Raw genomic sequence first — 17,554 nt, forward strand, 5'->3', positions numbered from 1 at the left:
TCTGGGTTCTGGCATAGTAAACCGTGACAGAACGATCCGGCCAGTAATGAACCCAGCGGACCTGGACTCCGTTCGCCATGCTATTACCCAGCAGGAGAAGATGTTGGGCCATCATAGCACGGTACTACAGGAGATCGCGTGGTCAGTTCGGAACCTTTCTACCGGTCTGGCGGAGGTCCAGAACCAACGTAAGTGTCCGGTGGAGGATCCACTACCGGTTTCACCCATCTCGCCTGCCGCTTCTGAAGCTGTGTCCATCCGTGAGCCCAAGGTTCCGACGCCGGATAAATATGAGGGGGAGCTGGGAAGATGCCGTTCCTTCCTTATGCAGTGTGGATTAGTGTTCGATCTACAGCCCTACTCTTATGCCACAGACAAGGCTAGGATAGCCTTTGTGATTGAGTTGCTGCGTGGTCGAGCGCTGGAGTGGGCTTCAGCCGTTTGGGAACGACAGGATCCCTGCATGGCTTCATACCAGGGGTTCACGGCCGAGATGAGGAAGCTCTTCGACCATTCCGTCCGAGGGAGGGACGCAGCTAGGGCGCCTGTTTTCGCTCGCCAAGGAACTCGCAGCGTGGCCGACTTCGTGATCGAGTTCAAGACGTTGGCTGTGGAGAGTGGGTGGAGCGAGTCGCTGCAAGCGGCCTTTTACCAGGGTCTGTCGGAGCAGCTCAAGGATGAGTTGATCTCCCTATCCGGAGCCTAGTGACCTGGACAGCTTGGTAGCCTTGTCTATTCGGGTGGATAATCGAGTCCGAGAGCGAAGGAGGGAGAAGCAATGGGGTCCGTCCAATCGATCAGCTTCTCAGTTCCCAGTCGGGTCGGGTGGTGGACCAGAACACGTCGATCATTCTCCACCACAATGGATTAGTGGAGAGGTCCTCTCTCCCGATTCTGAACCCATGCAAGTGGGGCGGCACGGGTTAACCAAGGAGGAGCGTCAACATAGACGTAAGACCAACTGCTGCCTCTACTGTGGTAGCTCGGGACATTACATCTCCACTTGTTCCCGGCGGTCGTCAAACTGCCCGGCTCGCTAAAGTTGGGAGGACTTTTAGCGAGCCAGTTTCAACCTCTCAGTACCTCTGTCAGACCCCGTTTCCCGGCTACCCTTGTGAACAGGAATCAGAGCTTAGCGCTTAACGCTTTTATCGATTCAGGTGCCGATGGAAGCTTTCTTGATGCCGAGTTGGTGGAACAGCTGGGGCTTTCCAAGGAGCAATTGCCGGAAGCCATTGAAGCGACCACTCTGAACGGCAGTAGTCTGGCACGTATCACGATGAGGACTGAACCGGTTAAGATGCGGTTGTCGGGGAATCATTCTGAGATGATTTCATTCTTCATTCTGCCGTCTTCCCATGTTCCTCTGGTCCTTGGATACCCCTGGCTGAAGGAACACAATCCCACGTTCGATTGGGTGACGGGCAAGGTAACGAGTTGGAGCCTTGATTGTCATGCTAACTGTCTCAAGACTGCCTGCCCCCATTCGGTTCCCAGTCAGGTGATTGAGGCTAAACCCCAGATTTGTCCCTGGTTCCCGAGACATATCACGATTTGGGGAAGTTTTCAGTAAGCAGAAGGCTCTGTCACTCCCTCCCCACCGACCATATGATTGTGCCATCAACCTGGTCCCTGGAGCTGTCTACCCCAAGGGAAGGTTATACAGTATCTCCCGACCTGAACGTGAGGCGTTGGAGACCTACATCAAGGAGTCCCTAGCTGCTGGTCTCGTTCGTCCCTCGTCATCACCCCTGGGGGCAGGATTCTTCTTTGTGGGTAAGAAGGATGGCTCTCTTCGACCGTGTATTGATTATCGGGGGTTGAATGACATCACGGTCAAGAACAAGTATCCCCTGCCCTTGATGAGTTCTGCCTTCGACTCCTTACAGGGTGCTACGGTGTTCACCAAGCTAGACCTACGCAATGCGTATCACCTGGTCCGGATCAGAGAGGGGGACGAGTGGTTGACGGGTTTCAATACACCGATGGGTCACTTGAGTATCAGGTGATGCCGTTTGGACTGACCAATGCTCCAGCGGTATTCCAGAGTATGGTGAACGACGTCCTGAGAGATATGATCGGTCTCTTTGTGTTTGTTTACCTGGATGACATTCTGATCTTCTCGAAGGAACCTTCCGACCACGTCCAGCATGTCCGGCAGGTTCTGCAGCGATTGTTGGAGAATCGCCTGTTCGTGAAGGCCGAGAAGTGCGAGTTTCACGCCCACACGACATCCTTTCTCGGGTACATCATCTCCAGGGGAGAGATTAGGATGGACCAGGAGAAGGTTAGAGCGGTTCTGGAGTGGGCCCAGCCCGGTACGAGATTGCAGCTCCAGAGATTTTTGGGGTTTGCGAATTTCTACCGCAGATTCATCCGGGATTACAGCCGTGTGGCCGCTCCGTTAACTGCCTTGACTTCCAGTATCAGGACCTTCAAGTGGAATCCGGAGGCGGATCGAGCGTTTCTGGATTTGAAGAGGCGATTCACCAACGCACCGATTCTCTCTCAACCGGACACGGCCCGTCAGTTCGTCGTTGAAGTGGACGCGTCTGATGTGGGAGTTGGCGCCATCCTGTCGCAGCGATGCTCCACGGACAGTAAACTCCATCCCTGCGCCTACTACTCTCGTCGCCTTTCGCCTGCGGAGAGGAATTACGATGTGGGTAACCGGGAGCTTCTCGCGGTGAAACTTGCCTTGGAGGAGTGGCGCCACTGGTTGGAGGGGGCGGAGCAACCGTTTATTGTCTGGACTGACCACAAGAATCTTGCTTACGTGCAATCGGCTAAACGTCTCAACTCCCGTCAGGCCAGGTGGGCGTTGTTTTTCGGACGATTCAAGTTTGCCCTGACGTTCCGACCTGGATCTAAGAACGGCAAGGCGGACGCCTTGTCCCGGATGTTCTCCAAGACGGAGGAGAGTGGGTCCAAGACCGAGACAATTCTCCCCGGAACTGCGTCGTGGGAGCAGTTATGTGGAAGATTGAGGAGGAGGTGCTGGCGGCCCTTCGGACTCAGCCCGGTCCCGGTAACGGTCCACCCGGTCGGTTGTTTGTGCCTGAGTCGGTTCGTCCGGCTGTCCTCAAATGGTCCCACGCCAGCAAGATGGCTTGTCACCCTGGCGTGGCTCGGACAATGGCGTTTCTTCGCAGACGTTTTTGGTGGCCTGCCATGGCCGAGGATACTCGGGGGTTTGTTGCTGCCTGTCCAGTGTGTGCGCAGAATAAGAGTACCAATCGGCCCAGCTCTGGACTACTTCACCCCCTTCCCATTCCCCGGCGACCATGGTCGCATCTGGCCCTGGACTTCGTCACTGGGTTGCCCGCTTCTGAGGGGAACACGGTCGTTCTGACTATCGTGGACAGATTCAGCAAGTTCGCCCACTTTGTGCCAATTGCCAAGCTTCCTCTGCCTCGGAGACGTCCGAGATCCTGGTTAGGGGAGGTTTTCAGGGTCCACGGTTTGCCCAGTGATATCGTTTCCGACCGTGGCCCTCAGTTTACCTCTGCTGTCTGGAAGTCCTTCTGTTTGGCCATTGGAGCTACAGTCAGTCTCACATCTGGTTTTCACCCCCAATCCAATGGTCAGGCGGAGAGAGCCAACCAGAAGATGGAATCCACGCTACGCTGTCTGGTCTCTTCCAACCCCACCTCCTGGGTCTCTCAGTTGCCTTGGGTTGAGTATGCCCACAATACTCTTCCTACATCTGCCACTGGGATGTCTCCCTTCCAGTGCCTGTATGGCTACCAACCTCCCCTGTTTCCTTCTCAGGAGAAGGAGCTCTCAGTGCCTTCTGTTCAGGCCCATATTCGTCGTTGCCACCGGACCTGGCATCGGGCCAGAAAGGCACTCCTTAGAGTTTCGGACCGGTATCAGCTCCAGGCGAATCGTCGCCGGATCCCCGCTCCCACCTATACCATCGGAGATAGGGTTTGGTTGGCCACACGGGATCTTCCGTTACGGACTGAGTCTAGGAAGTTGTTACCGAAGTTCATTGGTCCGTTTGTGGTGGAGAAGGTGATCAATCCAGTGGCAGTTCGACTCAAACTACCGAGGACGCTCAGAGTCCATCCCACCTTTCATGTCTCCTGCCTCAAGCCTGTCTTCCTCAGTCCTCTGTTGCCTCCTCCGCCTCCTCCTCCTCCTCCTCGGATGATCGGAGGTGGTCCTGCCTACACGGTGCGTCGCATCATGGATTCCAGACGGCGGGGCCGGGGTTTCCAGTATCTCGTGGACTGGGAGGGGTATGGCCCTGAGGAGAGGAGTTGGATTCCGCGGCGACAGGTCCTTGATGCGGACCTCATCAGTGACTTCTACCGCCTCCATCCTGGCGCTCCGGGAAGTCCGCCCGGTGGCGTTCGTCGGAGGGGGGGTACTGTAACGATCCCGGCTGTCTGAGTCGGGTCCTGTCTGGTGACTAGTTTTTCCTGTTCGTAATCTCCAGTTTCCCGAGGGTTCGGGAACGCTCCGGGAGCGCTCTGGTTTTCCGCACCTGCATCCCATCAGCAATCTGCACACCTGGTCCTGATCATCACCCTTCTTAGGCTCTGGCCGAACATCCAGTTCCTGCCGGATCGTTAGCTATGAACAGTATGTTTGTCAGCGTGTCAGCCTCTGAGCCCTTAGTTAGTTTTGTTGTTTTGCACCTTGTTACTTGCTGTGTACTGACCTCCGTTTTTGTTCTGTCTGCAGTCTCTCACCCGGAACCTTCACCCAACCTCTGCCTGATGGTCGGCGGCTGCCGAGCCAGTACCGGACCAACCACTGCACCCTCAACAACCCATCCACGCCACCCGCTCTGTTCCCTGGATTATTCAGCCTCACTCGGAATCTACTAAATAAACACTCACCTTTCTCTCTACGTACCTTGTCCTTGTCTGCTTCTGGGTTCTGGCATAGTAAACCGTGACAGGTTGTGGGTTAAATTCCCACGGGGGGCCAGTATGAAAAATAAAAATAAAGAATGTATGCACTCACTAACTGTATGTCGCTCTGGATAAGAGCGTCTGCTAAATGACTAAAATGTAAATGTAGAGAGAAGAGGGCCTAGAACCAAGCCCTACGTGGTGCAGACACAGATCCTCTCCACGTCACCTTTTAGGAGTGGCCTGCAAGGTAGGATGCAATCGAAGAGTGTGCAGAGCTTGAGACGCTGAAACATTTACATTTTGCAGACGCTCTTATCCAGAGTGACTTACAGTTAGTGAGTGCATACATTTTTCATACTGGCCCCCCGTGGGAATTGAACCCACAACCCTGGCGTTGCAAGCACCAAGCTCTACCAACTGAGCTACACTGGACCACAAACGAAAACATATGGTTAAAGTACTTTGTTTCCTCCTTCAAAATATAATTTGGTGACTCATTTTTAAACAGTTTCAGTTAATTCTTCTTGATAGCATTTCTATGTTGAAGATTAAAAAATAATTTGGTGCATTTTTCCCCACATTCCATCCAGTTTGCTTTATTTTTTAAATATATTACACTTGATCTTTCTTGAATAATTTTATTTTTGTTTTTCCTCTAATTTCTTCTGAGCTTCTATGTTACAGTTTTTATTGCTATCTATCTGTTCTGTTAGACCTTGTCTTTTCTTTGTTAGTATGGACTCTTTTGACCTAAATTGCTTTTGTTTTCGAGATGAGTACTGAATTTTATGGCCTAATAATGGGATTTGCTGTACCTATGTTATGTCGGAAAAAATAAGTTATAAATTCCTCTGTCCTAGTTAAAAACAAGTTATCATCCAATAGGCTTTGATTAAATTCCCAATATCCTCGCCCACGTGGAAATTCAATAAGAATAATGTATATGCCAATTATATGATGGTTCGACCGCATTCTGTCCCCTATCAACTCTTTTTAAACTTTTGGTGCCAACGAGAATTACATAAGAAAGAAGTCAAGACGACTAGCTTGATTGAGTCTCCGCCATGTATATCTCACTAGATCAGGATATTTAAGCCTCCATATATCTACTAGTTCTAATGTATCCATGACAGTCACGATTTCCTTAAGAGCATGAATGTGATAGTTTGTAGTGTGATTTCCTTTACGGTCCATTGAGCTATTTAAAACGATATTATAATCTAGCTAAATATAAAGAAAGAGTGTGGTACAGAGGATGGGGCAATAAGACTAAGTGATGCAGAGTGTGGTACCGAGTGGTACACAAGGAGGGAGTCTGAGCCAGAGTCAGGAAATGGCTCTTGATTGATTTAATTGTTATGTATGAGGCAATGCTTTAGGAAATTCTTAAATGTATATGGTTGAGAATGGGTTATGGACCTGTTATATTTAGACCATATTTAAGTATCGATTGATATGTTTTGGAATAAACAGAGCAGAGCCAGGTGGTGGCTCTGTTATTTTTTACATGAGAAAGTTTGGTTTGGCCACCATTGTATCCAAACTAAATAAATATAGGAGGAGAAGTCAGATTTCACCACTATCATAAATTAAGAGAGTGGGCGGAGCGGTCAAAAGATGAAAGTTTGGAAACAATGGTGGAGAACTGAACTGGGAGGGTTTATGCTAAAAAGTATGTAAAATGAGCAGGAATGGACATATAAACTGAGGGCCGAGTGTTGTGAGTTAGTTGCTCTGCAGACCAGCTCGGCTTTTGTTGCTCTATGTAATAAAGTCTATCTTGATTCTACAAAAACTCTGGAAGAACTTAGATTTTTAAATAATTATAGTGATAATTTTCCACAACATTCAGTAGTTGTGTGGTTCAGTAAATCTGTTGTAAGTAGTTGTGTGGTTGTGGTCAGTTTTCGTCAGCACTTGTTGTTGTGGTCAGCAGATGTGGTCAATAGTGGTAAGTAGTTGTGGTCAGTAGTTGTGGTCAGTGGTTGTGGTCAGTTGTTGAGGTCAATAGTGGTAAGTATTTGTGGTTAGTAGTTGTGTGGTTGTGGTCAGTAGTTGTGTGGTTCAGTACTTGTGTGGTGAGTAGTTGTGGTCAGTAATTTTGGTCAGTAATTATGTGGTTGTGGTTGTGGTCAGTAGTTTTGTAGTTGTGGCCAGTAGTTGTGGTCAGTAGATGTGTGGTTGTAGTCAGCAGTTGTGGTCAGTAGTTGTGTGGTTGTGGTCAGTTTTGTTCAGGCATTTTGGTCAGTCATTTTGGTTTGTGGCTGGGGTCAGTAGATGTGGTCAGTAGTTGTGTGGTTGTGGTCCGTTGTTGTGGTCAATCATTTTGGTCAATAGTGGTCAGTAGTTGTGGTCAGTAGGTGTGTCATTCTGTCGGTAGTTGTGTTCAGTAGTTTTGTGGTTATTAGTGGTCAGTAATTGTGTGGTTGTGTTAAGTAGTTATGGTCAGTAATTGTGTGTTCAGTAGTTGTATAGTTGTAGTCAGTAGTTGTGTAGTTGTAGTCAGTAGTTGTGGTCAGTTGTGGTCATTCGTTGTGGTAAGTTGTTGATGTCAGTAGTTGTGTGGTTGTGGTTAGAAGTTGTATGGCTGTTGTTAGTACATATGGTCAGTAGTTGAGTGGTCAGTAGTTGTGTGGTTGTGGTCAGTATATGTGTGGTTGTAGTAAGTACTTGAGTTGTTGTGGTAATAGTTGTGGTAAATAGTGGTCAGTAGTGTTGGTCTAGTATTTGATTTGTTGTGGTAAGTAGTTGTGTGGTTGTAGTTCAGTCGTTGTGTGGTCAGCAGTTGTGTTCAGTAGTTGTGTGGTAGTAGTACAATATTTGTGGTCAGTTATTGTGTGGTTTTGGTCAGTAGTTTTGGTCATTGGTTGTAGTCAGTAGTTGAGGTCAGTAGTTGTGTGCTTGTGGTCAATACTTGTGTTCAGTAGTTTTGGTCAGTAGTTATTTGTTTGTGGTCAATACTTGTGTTCAGTAGTTTTGGTCAGTAGTTGTGGTCAGTAGGTATGTGTTTGTCGTCAATACTTGTGTTCAGTAGTTTTGGTCAGTAGTTGTGGTCAGTAGTTATTTGTTTGTTGTCAACAGTTGTGTGGTTTTGGTCAGTAGTTATATGTTTTTGGTCAGTAGGTGTGGTTAGTATTTGTAGTCAGTAATTGTGGTAAGTAGTTGTTCGGCTGTGGTCAGTAGTTATTTTTGTTAGATACTTCTCCCTAGTTGCTGAAATAGTATTTTATTGAATCCATTTTAGCTGTCACATCAGCTGTTTGGTTCGAAACAGGTTCTCAAATAATGGGAATTTGACACGCTATGAAGACTGACACGCTATGAAGATGTTGTCTCCCTCTATGGCATGTGTTGCTAAGCAACCACCCTGCAGTTGCCTTGGCAGGCCTGCTCCCTCCATGGCTAAGTCAATGTGAGAAACATGGTAAGAAACGTTTGTGCTATGATTCATGATAGTGTTGTTAGACAAAGCAAGGAAAGTGAACTTTAAAACGTGATGTAGTTTTATTGGAATTTGCAGCTGTTGTTATTAAGTTATGAATCTGCTAGCTTCTGACATGTCTTACTGCATCTTTAATGAAAGGAGTTGATGGGTTACTAAAACAGTTCTACCTCTTGATTGGTAGAAGCTATTCCTGTTCTTTCCAATTTGAAAAGCAGAGAAATAGAGGGAGATATCATATATTAAGTTTTTGTGTGACTTGTTGGAGGAGGGGTCAAAATGGCAGTTGTTTGGAAAAAGTAGGAAAAAATGTGTTAATGCAGTTACTTAAACTGCTGTAACGTTAGATTGGTAAGATATATATATATTTTTAGACATAGACTATTTTATTGCAAAATGTAGCCTATAGCCTTTTACGTTTGCCTGACTTTTTCTGCTTGTTCATTAGGCTATGGTACTGCTTTCTCATCTTGGTTGTTAAATGGGTGAACGTAAACAAGTCTGCTGTGGCAGACCCAAATATCAAAGGTTGTGTCTGCAAACCATCAACATATCTGCGCATGTAAAAAAAAACACCTGCGAGAACTTCAGGTAGCGGTTAACATAGTTCTTCAGAGTTACAACACCACATGAGACCATAAAAGTTATAATATGATGGTTATCTAGCCAAATTAAATGAACTTGTTAATGTTAAATAACTTGATTTCAAATAATTTTTTTACAGACAGTATGTAGCCTACATAGGACTTACAATGTTCTATCACTGATAGCATTCTTTTTATGAATTAATATGAATATATATGGGCCAGTTGGGCCCTAAAAAAGAGGGGGATCTTTTATCAGAAGTTTTATTAGCTATTAGTAATTCAACTTTGTGCAAAAAAAGCTCAATCATACTTTTATCGCCATTAATTGGGCTAAGATATAAAAGAACAGAACTCTCAACTGTAACCATTTTAAGTGTGCACAAATTAGCATATAATTATATTTTTGGGACTGTTTTTGCACTATGGCCTATTTATTTATTGCCTTACCTCCATAACTTACTACATTCGCACACACTGTATATATATTTTCTGTTGTATTTTTGACTTTGTTTTTTTACCCCATATGTAACTGTGTTGTTTTTAATCGCACTGCTTTGCTTTATCTTGGCCAGGTCGCAGTTGTAAATGAGAACTTGTTCTCAACTGGCTTACCTGGTTAAATAAAGGTGACATATTTAAAAAAAAACATAAATTAGCATATAATACCCACCAACAATAATTGTAACTCTTGAATCGTTCAAGCTAGAGACACCAAACCAACTTTCACATGTTCAGGTTATCCTATCCTATCAATTCACCAATCATTCAATCAACCAATCTTTTCATCTACCTACTTCTTCAACTATAATCAGTCACTACCATTACAACTGCAGTCACTACCTCTACTATAACTAAATACTTTAAACAAGCTAGCAAAAATGTATTCAGGAAATGTACTTTTCTAGTTATATTATTAATGTGCAATAAGTCATTTGGGAGACTGAGGTGGGAGTATTTCATGAAACAGGATTGTAAATGTTTTAGAAATATTAAAAAGTGATTTAAAGCAATAAATAGAAGGTAAAAAAAAAACAGCCACAATCAAACATTGCAATGATGTAAGCTTTTATTCAGTCTAAATAGCATGACTTTTGTCTTTTTCCTTGTCCTCAAGATGACACGTGTTACAGTTTGTATACAAGTGTTAGTCAAAGTTAACAGTTATCCCCATGTTCGTTTTTCATATAATTCCTCTTAGGCGTGTGAAAATAATAGATAACATGCCCCAAAGATCTTCCACACATTGTTATGAACAACACAGTGTTAATAGTAACTTTTCCAATACTTTAAATATAAGTTGTGAGGACATTTTGATCCTCACACAACATTTACTGTATTCTGTATTTTTCCCAACCACAAACGCGATTTTTCAAACGATATCAATCTTCTTAACAAATAGGCCTATGTATCCAACTGGGATCGTGGTCCTTCTTAAACTTACAAAAGCTTAATTTACAAATAATTTAGCTTACAAGTGGAAAGAGAGAAAAATGTAAACATTTCATTTGGCAGATTGTCTTAATCTAAACCGGTTAATAAATAGATTAAAAAGTACATTTAGTTTATTATTATATCCTCGCTAGATAAATATATGGGATTGCAAATGTATTTACACTGATAAGTCACATAATTATGTTCCTGTTACAAACAAAAACCTACTGACCAATGCTAGATGATGGAAAACCCAAAACTATGGACATTTGAAGCATTGCATTCATCAGGATGAGATAGCCTGCTTGAGGCCTTGGTCATGCATGTAGTCTGACAATGTAAGGCCCAATCCTAACTTGAGACTCACCCAAGTGCAACTCTGACTTTCGTCGTAAACAGTTCATTAATATTGATGGAAGATCTGCATGAATGCACCCTTGGACCTCAAGTTAGGATCTTCCCAAAAATCTATTGAAGCACCATCTCCTCTTTCAACTTCACCTACCTAACAATCAATATATCAACCAATCAAAATAACCAATAAATCAACCAATCAGTTACTCAGGTCAATGATCAGGTGCTCATAGATCTGGGTCTTCCCCTTGAAGCTAGAGGCCAGCAGGAACTGCCTGTTGTCAATGGCCAGAGGAGAGAAGGCCCTGGGCGCCTGGATGTTGAGCTCCTGGAAGTGGACGAACTGGCTCTTGTTGGTGTCCCAGCAGTACACCTGGGTGAACGAGAAATCACTGCCCAGCACGGCGTACTGCCATCTGCCCACTGTTAGCGGCTGGAACACCATGGAGCCACGCGACGGCATGGTCTGCATCTCGCGGAACAGGGCACCATCCCAGCGCATCACCTTGGAGTCGCCGATGAAGCGCGTCAGGCAGATGAAGAGCTCCTCGTCGATCTGGAAGTGCTTGACAGCATACACGTCCTCCATCTCTGGGATGTCTGTGCGCCAGTCGAACAGCTTGGTGCCCTTGTTCCATTGGTAGATAACGGGGCACTGCGAGCTGCTGGAGAGGACCAGGTGGGGCTTGGACGAGATCTCCATGTACTCCACGTCAGTGTCACGGTACCACAGGTGCAGGGACTGGTGCGAGTAGAACCCATTTCCGTTCCACTTATACACTGTCGTAGAACCGGCCTTAGAACTGTCTGCAATCACGAAGAAGGACTCACCGTCGATGCGGAACGTCTCCACGTCATTAGGCTTGCGAATCTTCACGATGTCGATGTCCTGGATCTTGATGAACTTGTTGGCGGAGACATCGCGCTTGTAGATGTGCGAACCGCCGAAGAGCTGGGCCACGATGATGAAGAGCTGATTGTCAATGATCAACGGCTTGCAGATCACTGTGGATGTGCCTAGAGGGAGGGAGGGAGTGAGGGAGGGGGGAGATAGAGAGAGACAGAAGAAGGGAGTAAGAAAGAGAGTGCAAATGTGTTACTTTTATGTATGCATGGCTCCATCGTGGTAAAAATGAGAGAAAACAGTCTTCTCCAAATACTGTTATAAAACAACTGGTTTTGATGCATCAGAAGAATCGATTTCTTTCAGCATCAGAATAATTTATTTTTTTCACATCGACAAAGTCCTTTACTTACTGTCAATGTCATCGTAATTTCGGAAGTTCATCTCCACGTGATCCCATTCCAGGAAGCTGCACTTTCCAATGAAGGGCTGGGCAAACACCACATACTGGTCATTCCCAAATGCAAACGCCTCCACGGATATGGACTCTGACTTCTCTGACTGGTAGGAGGCAAACTCTACAGGAAAATGCAAAGGATGCCACATAAGTCACCATTGGCCAATAATGATAGATTAGAAGACATTAAAAAACATACTGTAGTGGTTGACACCTGGCTATTTCAGCTTCAGTTTAGTAGTTGGTGGCAATGGCTAGTTTAACAAACAAAACCAATGTGTGGATTGCAGTCTCTCTTCCTCTATAGACTGTTTTGAAAGTAAGGAAACAAATATATAAAAACATATTTTTGCTGAACTATGCCTTTAATATCATCATGACGATTTAAAGTGGTGGTTGACCTGTGGTGATGCAGTCGAAGGATGCAGGAACAAGGTCGTTGATCTTCTTGTCTCGGTGGGAGGCAGGGCCTTTACAGTAGATCTGGTCCACGGTGGCGTTGGTGTGGACCATCCACTCCACCAGCCACTTCAGCTTACAGTCACACATGAACTGGTTGCCCCGCAAGTCGCTGAGGACAGGGGGAGAGTAACACACATTTTAGCATTAACTGGACCTGGCTCAACAAGGGGGCTTAGCCTCCTCAGTTCAAACTTGAGCTACCTCAGTTTTAGTTTCATGTCCCTATATAAAAATAGCAAAACAGTTAAAATTATTGAGTGACAGGTTGGTGGCCAAAGAAATCTGTATCTCTGCTTTGCTGTGTCAGCACAATGGACAAGGCGTGACGCAGTGTGTGTAGGGGGGCTATGGAAAGCCACTGGGCGGTTAGTTAGGTATGAATCCTTTGGGTTTCCATAAAAAGCGGGAAAAAACACTTCTCATCTCTGTTAGCTTCTTAGCTAGATGGAAAAAGTGTTAGTGTTATTAGCCTTAGCCTATTTAGCTAGCTCGAACTAGCTTATCTGCCACGAAGGATTTCAGAAATTGTCTTTGCCAAAGTAACCAAACAAAGGAAAAGGAGAGCGATGAGCAGCAGCATCAAACCACCAAGACCTATGTCAAGCAACTTGGATGCAATGTTGCAGTGAGATTAACTCAAGCAAATGTGCTGATACACAAACCAACTCAAACAAGACTGCAGGTAGCATAGCGTTGAAGAGCGTTGGGCCAGTAACCAAAAGCTTGCTGGTTTGAAACGGTGAAAAATCTGTTAATGTTTGAGCAAGGCACTTAACCCTAATTGCTCCTGTAGGTCCCTCTGGATAAGAGTGTCTGCAAAAAAAAGAGGGTTATTGTAAGAGCATTATAGACTAAATGCTGGTTGTATAATTTAGCTAACTAGCCAAAATGGAATTTTCAGCACTGTTTTATCAAGCTAGTTAATCTTGGACAATTTCAGTAGAAAGTGAACGGGGAGAAGTCTGGGTTCACTTCATAAAATATATTTATTGACTGCCAGACCATGTACATAAACCAGGATTATCCATGATGTCAATAATTTTTTTTAATGCATCTCCTGTTTGGCACGCCTCTTCTGTTGGGTTTACCAGCAGCACTGATAGATTTGTTGACACGACAACTGAGTCAGCGTTCCCAATATTCATCCATGCTGGCTAAAGACCTATAGTGCATTCGGAAAGTATTCAGACCCCTTGACATTGTAAGGGTTGGTGTGAGCGGTGAGGTGTGACCCAGGTACGGTGCATAATAGACAGTAGGCAAGGATGGTGAAACAAGGATCTTTACTGGTGGTCCAAAAGCCAGGATACAAAACAGACTATACACAAAAACAAATGAGGAGCACATAGGTCTCCAAAAAACAGGCTGACAATAAACAATATGAAATACTAACTCTGAATGGAAAAACACAATGACTCAGGGAGAACACTTCTCGAGTACCTGTAACTCCGTCACGTGATTCAACACTGATACGTACTGCTTGACATCAAGGAACTAGCAGAGAAAACTGAGCAAGGGAACACAGGGATGTGAGGGCATAAATACACAGGTGAATCAGATAGCCACAGGTGATACCAATAGGCAGATAATTAGTCCCGACTGTGAGTGAGGAGGTGCCTATGGTTGTCGGAGGATGACACCTTGTGGGTCGCTCCGGAACTGCAACCCACTCCTGTAACAGTGCCCCCTCCGACGAACGGCCCCAGCTGTATCAGCAATGGGTCCAGAATTTCCCTCCTGGGCACCCCAGACCTCTCCACCGGCCCATAACCCTCCCAGTCAACCAGAAATAGGAGACCCCTCCCCACCCGCCGGCAGACCAGGATCCGGTCCACCATAAATGCCGGCCGCCCTCCGACGAGGCGTAACGGGGGAACAGGGTGAGGAGGGGGAGCCAGGGGACAGGTGGCGACGGGCTAGAGGAGGGACACATGGAATGTGAGATGCACCCGCATGGTGGGGGGAAGTTGCAGCTGGTAGGTCACTGGGTTGACTCGCTGGACAATTCTGAATGGCCCGACGGGACCACCGCCTCCTTCTCTTGCTCGGGGAATAGAGGCACTTGGGCATAGGCAGGGGTCGGAGCAACCCTGCTGCGGGCTGATGTGAGCTCATCATGCGTGCGTTCACCGGGCAAGCAGCCACGAAGGTGCTCATATCCCCCTCAGCAGATGGCCACCAGAACCTCCTACGCAGGAACTCCAACGTCCTGGCGTCCCCCGGATGGCTGGCGAGGTCGGACGCGTGCGCCCATTGAAGCAGTCACGAGCGCGCAGCCTTGGGTACGTACATCCTCCCCGATGGACCTCCGCCCGGATCGGTCTCCCGCTGTAGCGCTGCTCTGACCAGCCTATCAATTCCCCACGAAACTGAGGCAACAATCAGGGCGTTGGGGACAATGGTGTTGTCCCTCATGGCCAGCGTCTCCGGCCGGGACAAGGAAAGCCATCGCCCTCGTGTGGGCATGGCGCCCGGCAGGAGATCGATAGCGCAGTCATAAGGCCTGTGAGGAGGTAGGCCCTTGGCACGCCTCTTACTAAACACCTCCCCCAGATCCCAATACTCCTGGGGAAGAGGTGAGGACTGGTAGGTGATTTGGGACGGTGGTTTAGGCTGATGAGTGGTCGGTGGCGACCGGAACAGGACGGGGGCGGAGCCTCCCTCCAAGATGAGCCACCCCGTGGACCAGTCTATCCGGGGGTTATGGGCGGCCAGCCAGGGGTGCCCAAGGATGAGGGGACGCTCCGGAGAGTCCACAATGAAAAAATGGATATACTCCCATAGCCCCCCCGCCACCTGGACACGCACGGGGACAGTGCGCCGGGTGATGCAGCCCGACCCCAACGTCCGGATACAAAACAATGGACTATACACAAAAACAAATGAGGAGCACATAGGTGCTGACAACAATCAATACGAAATACTAACACTGACTGAAAAAACACAATGACACAGGGAGAACACTTCTCGAGTACCTGTAACTCCGTCACGTGATCCGACACTGATACGTACTGCTTGACATCAAGGAACTAGCAGAGAAAACTGAGCAAGGGAACACAGAGAAGTGAGGGCATAAATACACAGGTGAATCAGATAGCCACAGGTGACACCAATAGGCAGATAATTAGTCCAGACTGTGAGTGAGGAGGTGCCTATGGTTGTCGGAGGATGACACCTAGTGGGTCACTCCGGATCTGCGACCCACTCCTGTAACACCTTATTTAAAAAAAAAATATCCTCATCAATCTACACACAATGTCCCATAATGACAAAGTGAAAACAGGTTTTTAGAAATGTTTGCACATTTGTGACTCACCACCTGGAGTTGGTCTTATGTAGCAAAATTTGAAATGCTGTTTTTTACATTGGATAAAAGTAGAGACTCAGAGCTACAACATTGTATATTGTAATTCTGCTTTGAAAGTTGATAAACTTGTAAACTCACTTTTGAGAAAATGGCATTTGAATGTGTTGGTATCTAGTGAAGAGCTCTTCTTTGTCTACATCCATTCAGAATTATTCACACCCTCTTAAGCTTTAGCCCCACCCATCACGTTTCACTCTCTGCGCTTTCAGAGCGCACACTTGAAGGTCTGGCCGATCATTTGTTTACCTCTGGATAACATGAAAACAGCCTAACCAGCTCTACTGGCAACAATTTCATTACGCTTTTATGCCGATGTTTACTGACTCCGGCAATATTCAACGGGTGTTGTGCACTTTAACTTAAGACATGTAGCCAGCTAGCTAGGTAAACAATGAACCTGGATTGGTAAACGACGTGTAAGATCACACACGACACATAACGTTAGCTAACGAGCCAGCCAGCTAACGTTAGCTAGTTACACAACAATGAACATAGTGCCAATGAATGTCATTACTACCCTGCAATAATGTGCTGGGAGCTAACCAACCAGGTTCTATGTTAGCTAGCTAACATTAGGCTCTAACTAGCAAAGCAAATGGTTCTGTGATACGAATAATAACGTCATGCACGTAACGTTAGCTAGAGAGCCAGCCATCTAACGTTAGCTAGCTAGCTAAAAGTACACTTTAGCTTGAAATGAAACCACTTTCTGTCAAAATTTGTAATATCTGAAAATGGAGCTAGCTAGACTATCTTACCCGTATATATCATCATGTATGATGGACGGGTCTCCCTCGGATTCCATACAACGTTTGCCCTTAGTTTGAAGATATATTCCGGAGATAGGTGTTTTTGCCATCTCTTCAGCTATCATATTCTAATTCCACTGATTTCAAAACTCAATCCTCCAAAAAGTGGAGAGCAACAATTATGCAGCTTCACTACACGATACATTTTTAGAAAAGCCGCGTTCAACAGGATTACAAACAAAGACTGACAAAAGCCTTCTATATGGCAGACCAATCCGAACTCCTCTCTCGGCATGTCCAGCCCAGTCATTATCTCAGCCAATCACGGCTAGTGGGAAGGTTGCTGTTTTTTTCTGTGGCTTAACCAACAAGGCTCGTAATTTAACAATTTTATTCGTATTTACAGATGGCATACAAGTTTGGTATTAAGCCATATTAAAGTTCACATGTTCCAGAAGGCATTTCTGCCCAAAAAAAACACATTTTGATACCCAAAAAAGAAATGGCTCTCCTGTGAAGTCGTGACTTGCGACATACGCCTAGTTTCCTGAAACGGGTCACATTTATTAAAACAAAAAAACAGAAATACCATATTTACATAAGTATTCAGACCCTTTGCTATGAGACTCAAAATTGAGCTCAGGTGCATCCTGTTTACATTTTTCATCCTTGTGATGTTTCTACAACCTGCAGTCCATACAATTGATTGGACATGATTTGGAAAGGCACACACCTGAGCTCATATATAAGGTCCCACAGTTGACAGTGCATGTCAGAGCAAAAACTAAGCCATGAAGTCGAAGGAATTCTCCATAGATCTAAGAGATAGGATTTTGTCAAGGCACAGATCTGGGGAAGGGGTAACAAAAAATGTCTGCAGCGTTGACGGTCCACAAGAACAGAGTGGCCTCCATCATTCTTGAAAGGAAGAAGTTTGGAACCACCCAGACTCTTCCTAGAGCTGGCCGGCAAAGATGAATGGAGCAAAGTACA

General features: G+C 46.0%; 1 protein-coding gene across 1 annotated transcript in view; it reads right to left on the bottom strand.

The window, feature by feature from the left end:
- Window positions 1-9,941: 9,941 nt before the first annotated feature.
- The window catches only part of LOC121553551 (leucine-rich glioma-inactivated protein 1), a 52,775-nt gene continuing 45,162 nt past the window's right edge, over window positions 9,942-17,554 (bottom strand). The window contains exons 6-8 of the mRNA XM_041866738.2: window positions 12,385-12,554; window positions 11,940-12,104; window positions 9,942-11,699 (exon numbers count right to left, since the gene is read on the bottom strand). Of these exons, the coding sequence (XP_041722672.1) occupies window positions 10,882-11,699; window positions 11,940-12,104; window positions 12,385-12,554 (1,153 nt within the window). The 3' untranslated portion in view covers window positions 9,942-10,881. The remainder of the gene's footprint in view (window positions 11,700-11,939; window positions 12,105-12,384; window positions 12,555-17,554) is intronic.

The sequence above is a fragment of the Coregonus clupeaformis genome, chromosome 37 (genome assembly GCF_020615455.1).
Source record: "Coregonus clupeaformis isolate EN_2021a chromosome 37, ASM2061545v1, whole genome shotgun sequence".
Taxonomy (NCBI): Eukaryota; Metazoa; Chordata; class Actinopteri; order Salmoniformes; family Salmonidae; genus Coregonus; species Coregonus clupeaformis.